Source organism: Mobula birostris, chromosome 23 (assembly GCF_030028105.1).
Source record: "Mobula birostris isolate sMobBir1 chromosome 23, sMobBir1.hap1, whole genome shotgun sequence".
Taxonomy (NCBI): domain Eukaryota; kingdom Metazoa; phylum Chordata; class Chondrichthyes; order Myliobatiformes; family Myliobatidae; genus Mobula; species Mobula birostris.
The window spans coordinates 5,863,417-5,877,928 of NC_092392.1; the positions used below are offsets into that span (position 1 = coordinate 5,863,417).

At 43.3% G+C, this 14,512-nt stretch overlaps 1 protein-coding gene across 2 annotated transcripts in view; it reads right to left on the reverse strand.

The window, feature by feature from the left end:
- Nucleotides 1-11,451: 11,451 nt before the first annotated feature.
- The window catches only part of ube2h (ubiquitin-conjugating enzyme E2H (UBC8 homolog, yeast)), a 148,615-nt gene continuing 145,554 nt past the window's right edge, over nucleotides 11,452-14,512 (reverse strand). Inside the window, exon 8 of one of the 2 annotated variants that reach the window (XM_072241734.1) lies at nucleotides 11,452-12,219. In XM_072241734.1, coding sequence (XP_072097835.1) covers nucleotides 11,876-12,219 — 344 coding nt within the window. In that variant the 3' untranslated portion in view covers nucleotides 11,452-11,875. The remainder of the gene's footprint in view (nucleotides 12,220-14,512) is intronic. The other variant, XM_072241735.1, reaches the window with a different exon arrangement.

Sequence of the window (14,512 nt, forward strand, 5' to 3'; positions counted from 1 at the left end):
CCCTTTACTTGTGTTAATTCTCTATTTTCCAAAAGAAAACAAAAAAAAAAGACATTTAGACTAGGGGTGCTTACGTTGGCAATATTACTGTGTTGATGAGAAGAGCAGTATAAATCATTAGGAGAGTCATCTAAAGTCTGCTCACATTGGGGTTATATATTCAATCCATTTATTCCAGATTTGATAAAATTTTTCGTTTTGAATTCTCAGGGAGTAAGTCAACTTTTCCATTTTAAATATTTCCAAGATAATTTCGTGCCAATCTTCTAATGTAGGTGGTATTGGATTTAGCCACTTTCTAGTGATTGATTTCTTACTTGCCGCTAAGAGGGCCTGCAGCAACTTTATATCTTCCTTCTGTTCAAGAAACAATACATGCCCCAAATAGAGTGTCTCAAAGTTCAGAGGTATCTGGGACCTAAGTACCTTAACTAATGTTCTATGAATACCTTCCCAATATAGAATTAATTTAGGGCAATCCCAGAAAATATGAAAATGATTTGCCTCCTTGGAGCCGCACCTTCTCCAACACGTCACGTTTGTATCTTTATATTTTTCCTGATATGGGGTCTTGAAGTATCTTATAATGTTTTTCCAACAATGTTCTCTCCAAGTCAAAGAATTAGTCGAGGACCATTGAAAGCTGCAGACCATCCCCCAAGCCTCCTCTGAAAGTACCAACCCCGCTTCTTTCTCCCACTTCTCTTTAATATACAGTGTATTCACATTTTTAGCATGGGAGAGTGCATTATATAATCGAGAAACTGATTTACTAGGTATTGAACTGCAAGCCGAATTCAGAATTTTGAAAAATTCTAATTCTACTGTTGATAGGTCTATATATCTACAACTCTGGTTAACATAGTTTCGTACTTGAAGGTACCTAAAAAAGTCATTGTGATCTAGGCCATGTTTGTCCTGCAGGACTTGGAAACTTTGTAATACTCTTTTATCTATAAATGAGAGGTAGGTTGAGAAGATGAGTTGTTGAACATGAGTCCTCGATGTTGAGTCTATTGGTTGTGGAATCAGTTTGGAGTTAGGGTGACTGAAGTTATCCATGTCGGTTCAGGAGCCTGATGGTTGTAGGGTTAAAAAACAGTTCCTGGACCTGGTGATGTGTGATCTAAGTGTCCTGTATCTCCTGCCCAATGGTCGCAGCGAGAGGAGAGATGTCCTGCATGATGGATGCTGCCTTCTTGTGGGTGCACTCCTTATGAATGTGTTCAGTGATGGGGATGATCTGGCTGTGCACACCACTCTCTGATTTATAAAACATTAGGTGCAACTATAGAAAACGGAGATCACTAGGGAAGTAGGCTGGACACCTGGGGTCAGTCACGATGTCACTGAATGGCAAGGCACCTTAAAGGTCTAAAGATTCAACTCCTGCTACTTACAATGTTTACCGTCCTTCCTTCATTCCTGTGTAAGCTCTCCGGTGAAATAATATCATATGTGTAAGTAGGATGCCGTGCACAATTCTGATTTGATGGAGACAGACGTGAGAAGCACAGAGGAACATCTGGAGAAACTTCTGAAATGCCTGCTTCGCTGCCGCTGCTACTGTGCAATCGAGAATCTCCGGAGGGAAGGCCCCAAAATCCCCGGCTTTGCCTGCTGCTGGCGACCGAGGCTGGGGTCGAAGCGTTCGGATAGAGATTGTGCTCGGTACTCGGTGTCGGAGGGCTGATCAGAGCTCAAAGTTTTTGGACGACTCAGAGTTGGACTGTGGTCGGGCATGGAAGGGAGAGTTTCCTTCCTTCTCCTGTCTGCGTGAGATGTGGGACTTTCGAGAGACTTTGAACTTTTTTACTGTGCCATGGCCTGTTCTTCATCAAGTTATGGTATTGTTGCACTGTTGTAACTATATGTTGTAATTATGTGGTTTTTGTTAGTTTTTCAGTCTTGGTCTGTCCTGTGTTTCTGTGATATCACACCGGAGGAATATTGTATCATTTCTTAATGCATGCATTACTGAATGACAATAAAAGAGTCCTCATAATCTAATCTAATCTAAACGTACTTGTTAATCAAATTCTGGCTCTATTCAAACTAAACAATTATTTAAACAAAAACAACAACAGAATTGCTGGAAACACACAACAGGTCAGGCAGCATCTGTAGAGAGGGAAACAGAGTTAGTGTTTGAAGTCAAATGGCCTTTTTCAGGACTTCCACCATCTGCAGGATCTGCAGTTTGAACTTCTTGTGATAGAAACATAGAAACCCTACAGCACAATACAGGCCCTTCGGCCCACAATACTGTGCTGAACATGTCCCTACCTTACAACTACCTAGGCTTTACCCATAGCCCTCTATTTTTCAGAGCTCCATGTACCTATCCAGGAGTCTCTTAAAAGACCCCATTGTTTCTGCTTCCGCCACCGCTGCCGGCAGCCCATTCCACGCACTCACCACTCCCTGCGTAAAAAACTTACTCCTGACGTCTCCTCTGTACCTACCTTAAAACTGTGCCCTCTCACGCTAGCCATTCCAGCCCTGGGAAAAAGCCTCTGACTATCCACACGATCAATGATCTGTGGCCGTTATTACGTTCGGAGAATTGGGTATCAATTTTTCTTGGAAAGCATGCCCATGACTCTCGAACCCTAATCCATACGCCTTTAAGAATGTGGGAAGAAACCCACACTGTCCCGGGGTGAACATACCAACTCCTTACACAGGCAGTGGAGGGAATCGATCCCCGATCATTGGTGCTGTAAAGCATAGTGCTAGCTGTTACACTACCATACTGCCCCTCTGTGAAAGTATTGGTCCAGCGAGGGACGAGGGAGTGAGGAGGCAGGAGGGCGGGTGAGGAACTGAGGCTGCATAGAAACCAGAGAAAATGACTTGTATATCAGTTGTGGAAGTTTCTGTGTACCCAGTACAGGATGCCAGATGAGTACTCTGAGAGCTTAGAGGTAGCAGACGGTTTCAGAGGTGATGGTGAAAAAGAGCTACATATATGGAAACTGTCTTCTGAGTGTTGAAAAGCTACTGCACCTTTTTGTTGTGCTGTATTCTTTTAAACAGAACCCACAAACTGCTGAGCTACTGGAGGAGAACAAGGGCTAATAAAATATGGAACAGTTTAATTTCATGGACAGGTGGGTCACTGACATCTTGAACATTGGGTTCTGTAATTGGAGCCAGCCTTCCGAAGTCTTTTGTTTCCGTGTGCCTGCTTGCTGAGTCCGCCTATTCTCGTAACAGAGGGTGGGAAGCTCAAATTTCATGATAACACAGTCCCATCTTGTAGTGTGACAAAACTGAGTGCTGCCGATCACATCCGAGCCCGGCAGATGCAGAGTGCAAGGTCACATCCAGCAGGGATTCGGGGAAAGGATTCTGATGGACTGCGGGAGAGTTTTCCAGAGCAATATTTGTCATTCACCAAGCGTCACAGAAAACAGATGATCTTCTCTTTATCACTACTTATTGGAGCTTGCTGTCCTACCTTACAGCAGTGGTTACAATCCTCAGCAGTTGTAAATTAGTTACAATTTTATTGAGGTTGAGAATAGTTAAAGCAGAGGGTGTCAAAGTTTATGGGAGAAAACAGGAGAATAGGGTTGTGAAGGATAACACTGTAAATCGTCCATGATCAAATAGGACAGCAGATCCAATGGGCTGAATGGCCTAATTCTGCTCCTATACCTTAAATGTGTTATATAAGTGCAAGAGTTTTTTTTATTTCCTTTTTGGAGAAGAGCAGAGATATAAGTATATATAAATATATAAGAGTGTCTGCTCCCACAAACACACACAAACAGTGAAATAGTGCTCCTGGTTTATTCTTTGGATGTGAGTATCCACGCCTTAGTCTCAGCACCGGTCTGTATGACGCGAACCTGCTCCTACCTCATACAGGATCCTAAACATTGTAACAATCTCCTTATTGTTCTGTGCCTCTGAACCAGCCTCACCGCTTCTCTGAAGCACCTTCAGCCTGTCCCAACTAATGCACTAACCCTCAGGTAACAATCTCGCTCTGTGTCTTAACCCCGTGTCAATGTCACGCCGTACCTGATCTGGAGACAGGCAGAGGGTCAGAATGTCCTTCACCTGTCCATGGGTGATCCTTGGCTTTGAACAACTGGAGCCCCTGTGGAGACAGACATGCCCCAGTGGTGTTCTCTGGCAAGGTCAGTGATGAAGAACGAGTGATTTGTCCTTTCATTGGAAGCTGAAGGTGATGGTTTCATATCGCTTCTCTTTGGCAGCTATTGTTAAGTTAACCCAGGTGAGTTTATGCAGCTCCCATCTTTCTACTAAGAGGTTAACCAAAGACAGCTCTCATCTTTGTTAGTACAGATGTTGGATGCCAGTATTTTGAAGGGCAGCCTGAATTCTCACAAGGCCCAGTCTGAGGTTTACACCTTACCATTACAATTCTCTGTTGCATTCCTACTCTGACCTTGGTCTCATCTGGTGTTGCAATGAATATTAATGGAAATTGGCCTCACCCTTTTTGGCATTCCAGACTTATCACCACCTGTCTGGGAGGTGGTTGAGTCAGCAAACAGGAGAGAGATTGAAAATCTCTCTGGTGAATCCACAACAACAACCTCTCACTCAATGTTAGCAAGACCAAGAAGCTGATTATTGACTCCAGCAGAAGGAAACTGGACAGGGGATCTGCCATTGTGTTTTTAATACCTCAGTAATATTTGAGTATTTTTGTAAATATGTTAAGTATTCTTTGTTGTTTATACAATTCTCTATGGTTATATGCAAAAATACGTGAATTGCAAATGCCGCTTACCTGGTAGTGGGGAACGGTTGAGTTTTTTAAAACTCAGTGCAGTATGTGTTCTTTGGAAGGGAAGACATGATGGATTTTTTTGAAAGACAGAAAATGGAAGAATGCACAGGTTGATATCACAAGCGCTGAAATGGCTAGCTACGTTGGAACGATTGTCACATTTGATTACACAACAGATCACTGGGTTTTTTCACATTGAGCAGTATTTTAAAGCAAGTGAAATAACTATTGAGAAACAAATACCAATTTTGCTGAATGCATTGGGTTTAAAGGCAACACCAACAAAATGCTGGAGGATCTCAGCAGACCAGGCATTATCTACGGAAAAGAGTAGAGGCGATGTTTCGGGCCGAGACCTTTTGGCAAGGTTGGAGAACAAATGCTGAGTAGATTTAAAAGGTGGGGGAGGGGAGAGAAAAACACAAGTTGACAGGTGAAGCCTAGAGGGGGAAGAATGAAGTAAAGATCTGGGAAGTGATTGGTGAAAGAGATACAGGACTGAAGAAGGGGAAATCTAATAGCTGGGGATAGAAGGCCATGGAAGAAAGAAAAGGGGGGAGGAGCACCAGAGGAAGGTGGTGGGCAGGCAAGGAGATAAGGTGAGAGAGGAAGAAGGGGATGGGGACTGATGGAGGACAGGGTCTCGGATGGACCGGAAACGTCGACTGGACTCTTTTCCATAGGTGCTGCCTGGCCTGCTGAGTTCCTTCTGCATTTTTGTCCGTGTTGCTCAGATTTCCAGCATCTGCAGATTCTCTCTTGTTCAGTCTGCTTCAAAGTTTGACTGCTCCAACAGGAACATCAAGAAACTCATTCATAAGTGGAATCAAAAGATAGGAGAGTCCATTTCAGCGTACATGACAGAATTGAAGAAGTTATCTGAGCACTGACAGTTCAATAACAGACTTAAAAGTGCATTGAGAGATCACTTAGTTTGTGGAATCTTACAAGAAAGCTCCTGACTGAAGCACAACTCACATTTAAATTAGCAGTTGAAATCACTGTATCAATAGAAACAGCAGACAGAGACGCAATTGAGTTGCGGTCAGCAATGAAGGTGAGCGTGAACAAAATTGCAACAGCTAAACAGACACCGGCCTGGTCCCACAAATTGTGTTACCCTTGTGGCAGGGGCTCACATACATCAGACCAATACAGATTTAAAGGTGAAACTTGTAGAAAATGCAACAAAGTAGGATACATACAAGGAGCTTGTTGGGCAGACAAAAATAAGTGGACTGCACAGGGAAGAGAAAAAGCTAAAATGTCAAGTTGCGTTTTCAAAAAGAGCACAAATTTGCACGCTGTTGATGAAAATTCGGATAATGATGACAGTGACACAGAACTGGAAATTGAAATTTTCAAAATGAAAAATGATAATAGACATGCAATATGGCTTACACAATGGCAAATTAATTAGAAAGCAATTGCACACTGGCTCAGCTGTTTCAGTCATTCTGCAAAATGATTTTGAATGGCATTTCAAAGATACTGAACTGAAGCCTGCAGATATCCAACTAAGAATCTCAGGTGGTGACAAGAGGGCATACAGGAGGGAGATGTGCCAATTAGTGGAGGGTGCCACGGCAATAACCTGGCACTCAATGTCAGTAAGACGAAAGAGCTGATTGTGGACTTCAGGAAGGGTAAGATGAGGGAACACATACCAATCCTCATACAGGGATCAGAAGTGGAGACAGTGAGCAGTTTCAAGTTCCTGGGTGTCAAGATCTCTGAGGATCTCACCTGGTCCCAACATATCGATGCAGTTATAAAGAAGGCAAGACAGCAACTATACTTCATTAGGAGTTTGAAGAGATTTGGCATGTCAACAAATGCACTCAAAAACTTCTATAGTTGTACTGTGGAGAGCATTCTGACAGGCTGCATCACTGTCTGGTATGGAGGGGCTACTGCACAGGACCAAAAGAAGCTGCAGAAGGTTGTAAATCTAGTCATCTCCATCTTGGGCACTAGCCTACAAAGTACCCAGGACATCTTTAGGGAGCAGTGTCTCAGAAAGGCAGCGTCCATTATTAAGGACCTCCAGCACCCAGGGCTTTCCCTTTTCTCACTGTTACCATCAGGTAGGAGGTACGGAAGCCTGAAGGCACACACTCAGCGATTCAGGAACAGCTTCTTCCCCTCCGCCATCCGATTCCTAAATGGACATTGAACCCTTGGACACTACCTCATTTTTTAAATATATTCAATATACATATACTGTAATTGATTTACTTATTTATTATTATTATCTCTTCTATATTATGTATTGCATTGAACTGCTGCTGCAAAGCTAACACATTTCACGTCACATGCCAGTGATAATAAACCTGATTCTGATTCTAAGAACTTATACTGGAGAAAAGATAACTCCTGTGGGAATGACATTTGTAACTGTGAAATACAACCACCAACAAGCCACATGTAGTAAAAACAGGACTGCCAGCATTGCCTGAGTGAGATTGGCTGAGACAACTACAACTTGATTGGAGATCTATCCATCATTTGCATGCCACATTCTCTGCAACGAGGCCAACTGAAAGTGAATTAAAAAAGGTACTGGGTGAGACCAAAACTTTCTCCATGCTGTACACCACGAACCGTTGTCTAACAGAGGATTAACAGGTGTTGGTGCCAGTCTCTGTGCTGATAGTTGGAAAGCATATTGGACCAAGGAAGGAACATGTTGCTCAGAGGAAATGCGGAAGTGACAAAACCAGTGGTCCGACTACAACAGTTTTTGTAGGTAACATATCTGAGAAAGCTCCTGATATTTTAGTCAGGCAATTACTTGTGAAATATGGCTTGGACCTAAGGTGGAAGGGAGTTCAAAGAGTTTCAGGAGGTCGTAAGCGTTTGGCTTTTGTGAGTATAAAGAAGCAGAATCTACTCTGCCTGCATTAAGGTAATTTCACGAGCTTTGTGGGAGACAAAATGCTGCTTGTAAAAGTAGATACAAAGACCAAAGTCCAGCTGGATGAATGGAAGGCCAAAAAGAAAGGAGCCAATGGAGATACAAAGACAGCAGATTCATCAGATGATGTTGTGGATGAGGAAACCAAGAGGAGAGATCGGATCATAAAAAGAGCAATAGAAGGATTAATAAGAGAACTAAATGCACCTTTCCAAGGTCAAGATGCGCAAACTAGAAGATAAAGGAAGGAGGAGGAAGGTGCCCAGAGTCAACTTCTAGAATCACCATGGAGATGGCCCCGGGATCTGGGATTGTTTCACAGCCATGATACATGTGTGCCTCGCTTAAAGTAAGACGCAGTTAGATTTGCATCTCTCAGCTCTCCTGTTTTCCTTTGAATTAGCTTCATGTTTTGAAGTTACAAAACTTAACAGTAGCAACTTTAAATTCCTCAGTGTTATCATTTCAGAAGGACCATTACGAAGGAAGCTCAGCAGTGCCTCTACTTTCTTTGATATTTGCAAAGATCTGACGTGTCTAAAATTTTGACAGACTTCTATGATGCGTGGTGGACTCCATATTGACTGGTTGTATCATGGCCTGGTAAGGAAACATCAGTGCACTTTAACGGAAGAGCCTACAAGAAGCAGTGGATACAGCCCTGTCCGTCCAGGGTAAGACTCTCCCCACCATTGAGCACATCTACACGGAACGCTGTCCCAGGAAAGCAGCATCCATCGCTAAGGATCCCCACCATCCAGGCCACGCTCTCTTCTCGCTGCTGCCATCAGGAAGTAGGTACAGGAACCTCAGGACTCACACCACCAGGTTTGGGAACAGTTATTACCCCTCAACCACCAGGGTCTTCGGCCACAGGGAATAACTTCACTCGCCCCATCACAGAATGGTCCCCACGACCTACGGACTCACTTTCAAGGACTCTTCATCCCACACTTGATACTTATTGCTTATCTATCTACCTACCTATTTATTTATTTCCTCACTTTTTTATTTGCACAGTTTGTTGTCTTTTGCACATTGGATGGGGGCAGTACCAGTGTATTTAATATTTCTGTAATATTTGAGTAATATTGTAAATATATTGTTAGATTAAGCATTCTTTCTTTACATCATTTATTACGGGTTATATGTACGAAGTAGATGAATGACGTACATCGTCACACCAACATGTCATATGTGATCGCTTCACTAAAAAAGGGGGGAAAAAATCTCACTAAGCAAGTAACTTGTCTCCTGTGTTTTTCCATAGATGCTGCCTGGCCTGCTGAGTTCCTCCAGCATTGTGTGTGCGTTGCTTGGATATCCAGCGTCTGCTGCTTTTCTTGTGTTTGTTTAGTTAACTCCTCCAACCAAGCCAGCTGAAAAGAGTTTTACAGATATCATGATATCTCTATGGAAAAGAAGTACAGAACCAATGACATATACTGGAGAAAAGACAACTCCTGTGAAAATGACATTCAGAACAGTGAAATAGAAAAACCTACAAGCCACATTGGGCTTGCATGTGGTAAAACAACAGGGCCAGGATTCTGGAGGCATGATTGGCTGAGACAACTACAAGTTGATTGGAGATTTGCATGCCACAGCCCCTGCAATAGAGTCAACAGAAAACGAATTAAGGAAGGTACTGGATGACATCACAGCAGTGCTCGAGGTTGGCATTGGAAAACTCAAACTCAAACATATCAAGGGTAAAATAGTGTTAAATGAAAATGCCACACCAAGTTTTACAAAGCACACCTGGTTCCTTATACCATCCGTGATTAAGCAGCCAGTGAGCTAGATTGCATGGAGGCTGAAGAATTCTTTACAAGGTTGAGTGGAGCCCATGGGCAACGCCACTGGTCCCAGTAGCCAAGGATGGGTCTGTCAGGATTTGTGGTAATTTTAAGGTCACAGTCAACCCAGTACTGAAAGTAGATCAATACCTTCTGTCCAGCATGGAGGATATCTTTGTAAATCTTTCTGGAGGGAAACACTTTAGCAAAGTGGACTTAGCTGAGGCCTATCTACAGATGGAGATGGAAGAAGATGCCAAAGTATTTCTCACCATAAACACTCAAGAGGGCTTTTTCGCTCTAATAACTTATTTCTGCACCTGCACTGTGGTAGAAAGCTGTGGACCAGAGGCTGCAGGGCTCTCCAGGCACTCTGTGTTACCTGGATGATATCATTGTTACCAGTGAGGATAACAAGGAACTTCTCCAATATCTCAGGATTGTGTTAAAAGGATTGGAAAGTTTATGAGCTCAGAGCATGGCACAAGTGTGAATTCCTTAAACCAAACATCACGTACTATGGTCACGCTACTGATGCACAAGCATTAACCAAGTGTGCTGAGAAAAGTCAAGCAGTGGTGGATGCCCTAAGGCCAAAGCAGATGTCACAGTTGTGATCCTTGGTCAATTACTGTGACAGGTTCCTGATAAACCTCATTACTGTGCTCCACCCCTTGAACTCATTACTACAGATTGGGAAGAAACGGCAATGGACAAAGCAATGTGGCTTTCCAAAAGGTAAAGGAAATGGTGATATCAGACACTGTATTCATACATTATGATTCACATCATCCAGTGAAGATGGCCTGTGATACCTGGCCGTATGGTATAGGTGTAGTCATGTCCCATGTTATGAGTGATAGATGTGAACATTGCATTGTCTCTACATCACATTCCCTTACCTCTGCAGAGAAGAATTATGCACAGGTTGACAGAAAGACCTCGAGTCTGGTTTGAGGTGCAAAATATTTCAACCAGTACTTGTATGGTAGGGAGTTTACCTTCATCAACCATTGTCAGATCGCTGGCGGGTGGTAAGAGTGGGCTCCCTCACCTCCACCTCTTTGACTCTCAACACAGGAGCCCCTCAGGGCTGTGTCCTAAGCCCCCTCCTTTACTCCCTGTATACCCATGATTGTGAAGCCACCCACAGCTCCAATCTGATAATTAAATTTGCCAACAACATTACGTTGATTGGCGTAATCTCAAACCATAATGAGGTGGCCTACAGGGAAGAAGTCATCTCTCTGACACGGTGGTGTCAAGAAAACAACCTCTCCCTCAGTGTCACAAAAACAAAGGAGCTGGTTGTGGATTACAGGAGGAATGGAGACGGGCTAACTCCTACTGACATCAATGGATCTGGGGTTGAGAGGGTAATCAGCTTTAAGTTCCTCGGCATCCTCATCACCAAGGACCTCACGTGGTCTGTACACAACAGCTGTGTGGTGAAAAAGACACAAACAACAGCGACTCTTTCACCTCAGATAATTGAGGAAGTTTGGTTTGGGCCCCAAAATCCTAAGAGCTTTCTACAGGGGTACAATTGAGAGCATCCTGACTGGCTGCATCATTGCCTGGTACGGGAACTGTACCTCCCTTAATCGCAGGATTCTGCAGAGAGTGGTGCGGACAGCCCAGAGCATCTGTAGACGTGTACGTCCCAAGATTCAGGACCTTCACAAGGACAGGTGTGTAAAAAGAACCCGAGGGATCATTGGAGACCCAAGTCACCCCAACCACAATCTATTCCAGCCACTACCATCCAGGATGCGGTACCACAGCATAAAAGCCAGGACCAACGGGCTCCAGGATAGCTTCTTCCACCGGGCCATCAGACTGATTAACTCACGCTGATTTGAGTGTATTTCTATGTTACACTGACTGATCTATTTAATATAAATTATTATGATTGCACGTTGCACATTTTGATGATATAACATAAAGATTTTTACTCCTCATGTATGTAAAAGATGCAAGAAATAAAGTCAATTCAATATAAAGTACCCAGGACATCTTCAAGGAGAGGTGTCTCAGAAAGGCAGTGTCCATTATTGAGGACCTCCAGCACCCAGGGCATGCCCTTTTCTCACTGTTACCATCAGGTAGGAGATACAGAAGCCTGAAGGCACACACTCAGCGATTCAGGAACAGCTTCTTCCCCTCTGCCATCCGATTCCTAAATGGACATTGAACCCTTAAACACTACCTCACTTTTTAAATATATATTATTTCTCTTTTTTGTATGATTTTTAATCTATTCAATATACATAAACTGTAATTTATTTATTTATTCTATATTGTGTATTGTATTGAACTGCTGCTGCTAAGTTAACAAATTCCACGTCACATTCCGGTGATAATAAACCTGATTCTGATCTAGGTTGGTCATAATGAAAGTGTTGGCTCGAGGCTTTGTCTGGTGGTCTGGGACAGATCAGCAGATCGAGCGGCTGGCCGTACAAAGTTCAGGATGCCAGCACGTCCAGAAGGTGCCAAGAGCAGTGCCTCTCCATCTCTGGGAACGACTGGCTTTACCCTGGCAGAGGGTTCAGGCGGATTTTGCTGGACTATTCGTGGGCACAATTTTTTTTGTTGGTAGCAGATACAGCTACAAAGTGACCGGCGTGTTCTCAGTAGCTTTGCATACTGTCGGTGTGTCAAGAAGCCGCTCTCCAGGAGGGTCCCAGAACCCTTAGTCAGAGTTGATGGACCACTGTTTGTTGCCATTCCTGAAATTAAATGGAATAAGGCACATTACATCTGCACCGTAACACCCAGCTACAAATAGCTTGCCGGAAGTGTTTGTCCAGACTTCAAAGAACACGCCACACTAATACTGAATCAGAAGCTCGCCAATTTCCTCCTAGCACATCACATCGCAACAAACTCCACACGATCTACAACTTACCTGCGCTGTTCCTGGATTGTCCCTTGCGCCCACACTCAGATCTGCTCAAACCCAGCCTCAGGAGGAGGATTCAGGACAAACAGCTGAGACAAACTGAGGGCTCCTCAAACAAGGAGGTTTGATGTTTCACTCCTGGACAAGCCGTCCTGGCGAGGGACCACAGAGATGATCAAAAGTGGGTACTTGGAAAGATGAAGGACAGAAACGAACCACTCTCCTACACAGTGGAGATTTTGTCTGATGTCATCTGGAGATGACACATCGAGCGGTTGAGGAGAGCGGAGTCAATTGTTGGAGAAGAGAGGTGTTTAGAGCTGTCAGAACCACTTCCTGCAGTCACAGAATCAACTCCCACAAGCACCACAGAGGAGGCCCCAGAACCTGACATTGTTTCACAGCACAAGTCTCACCTGCCAGAGTGACCACCCCCACCCCTGTCAGGAAAGATGTTAGCCCACAAGAGTTCGAAATCCTCCAGTGATTAAATATTTTGGCCTGAAGCGGACAATGTAAACTTCACAATGCAGTGGATGTCTGTTTACTAGTTGTACCGTATTATATGTATTTACAGTATTTGCATATACAGTATATATCATATACACACTATATATGGTGACTTGAGAGCAAATATGTTACGTATTTGAGTTGAGGTGCATTTTCTGTTTTATAGCTAAGCAGGGAGGAGTGATGCGTATTTCAGTAATATTGTAAATATATTGTTTCACTTAACATTCTTTGTTTACATAATTCATTATTTGCTTGTACGTGAGGTGTATGTGAATGGTATATGTCATTACACCACATCATATGTGAATACCTTATGAAAAAAGGAAACTAAGTAGGAAGTATCCCAGCTCCTGTGTTTACCCGGATCTGGGACGTACCCTCCAAATATCCGGACCTGCATCTCAGTTTTTTTGCACTACCTTACTTTCCATTTTTCTATTTTCTATTTATGATTTATAATTTAAATTTTTAATATTTGCTATTGATTTGTAATCCAGGGAGCGAGAAGTACAGAATTAAATATCGCTGTGATGATTGTACGTTCTAGTATCAATTGTTTGGTGACAATAAAGTATCTTTTGATTATTTTCTGGAGTTACAAAACATAACAGGATCAGTCTTTGATACTATTGTTTTTCTTGTATTTACTGTGAATGCCTACAAGAAAATTAATCTCAGGGTTGTATATGGTGACATACATGTACTTTGACAATAAATTTACATTGAACATCATGTTCAAAGGTCAGAGGTCATTGTGCCTTTTATTTGTACACACAAAACAACTCTCATTTATATTTTCTGTCCCTATTTTAAACGTCCTATCAGCCATTTCTTTCCCTGTCCTAATACCAGCACCATTTACCTCAGGTGGACCTCTGTCATTTGGTTGGGCAGGTTAATACTTTCAGTGGTTTTTGTTTTACCCCAATTGATACCCTGTGGCCTAGAGCTGAAACACAATGCAAGTGAGGTTCTTACTCCATTTTGATGGTCCAGAACTTGCTGTAATGGTGGACGTTGCTTCCTACAGATCCTCACTACTCTAAATGAACCTCTGGAACCCTTTCTCATGGATAAGCTCTACTTCTGCTCAGCGGACGATCAACGTGCTCAGCGGGCGCCTCCGAGGGGAAGGGCTGCATTGTGATGGGACGAGCGGTGAAAGTTTCCAGTTGACCAACTCCCAGCTTCTCATCACTGCCTCCATCCATCAGCTGCGTAGCTGCTGGAAGGAACCAGACGATGCAGACAAATGGAAGGTTATTCACAGAGGGTAACACAACCGAAGAATGAAACATGAGGATCCAAAGTCACTGGAAACACAGGGTTTGTGTTACAACTCAGTTTAGATGAGCTTTCTGTTTAATTAGCTCTTGAACTTATCTATCCATGATGTTAATGCCATCAAATTTCCCTTGTACCCTGTCACCAAGCCTCACTGGACACATGGGGAGGGGGGGGGTTAAGGCGTTTTTTCTTTGGTCCCTACTGTGTGGGTGCATTGCCAAAGACTGAGATAGGAGTTCACAGAAGAGAGTGACTGGAACACCAGTCTAGCTCATCTCCCCTCTATCCAACCTCAAGGACAAGCTCCCTCTCCCAACTGC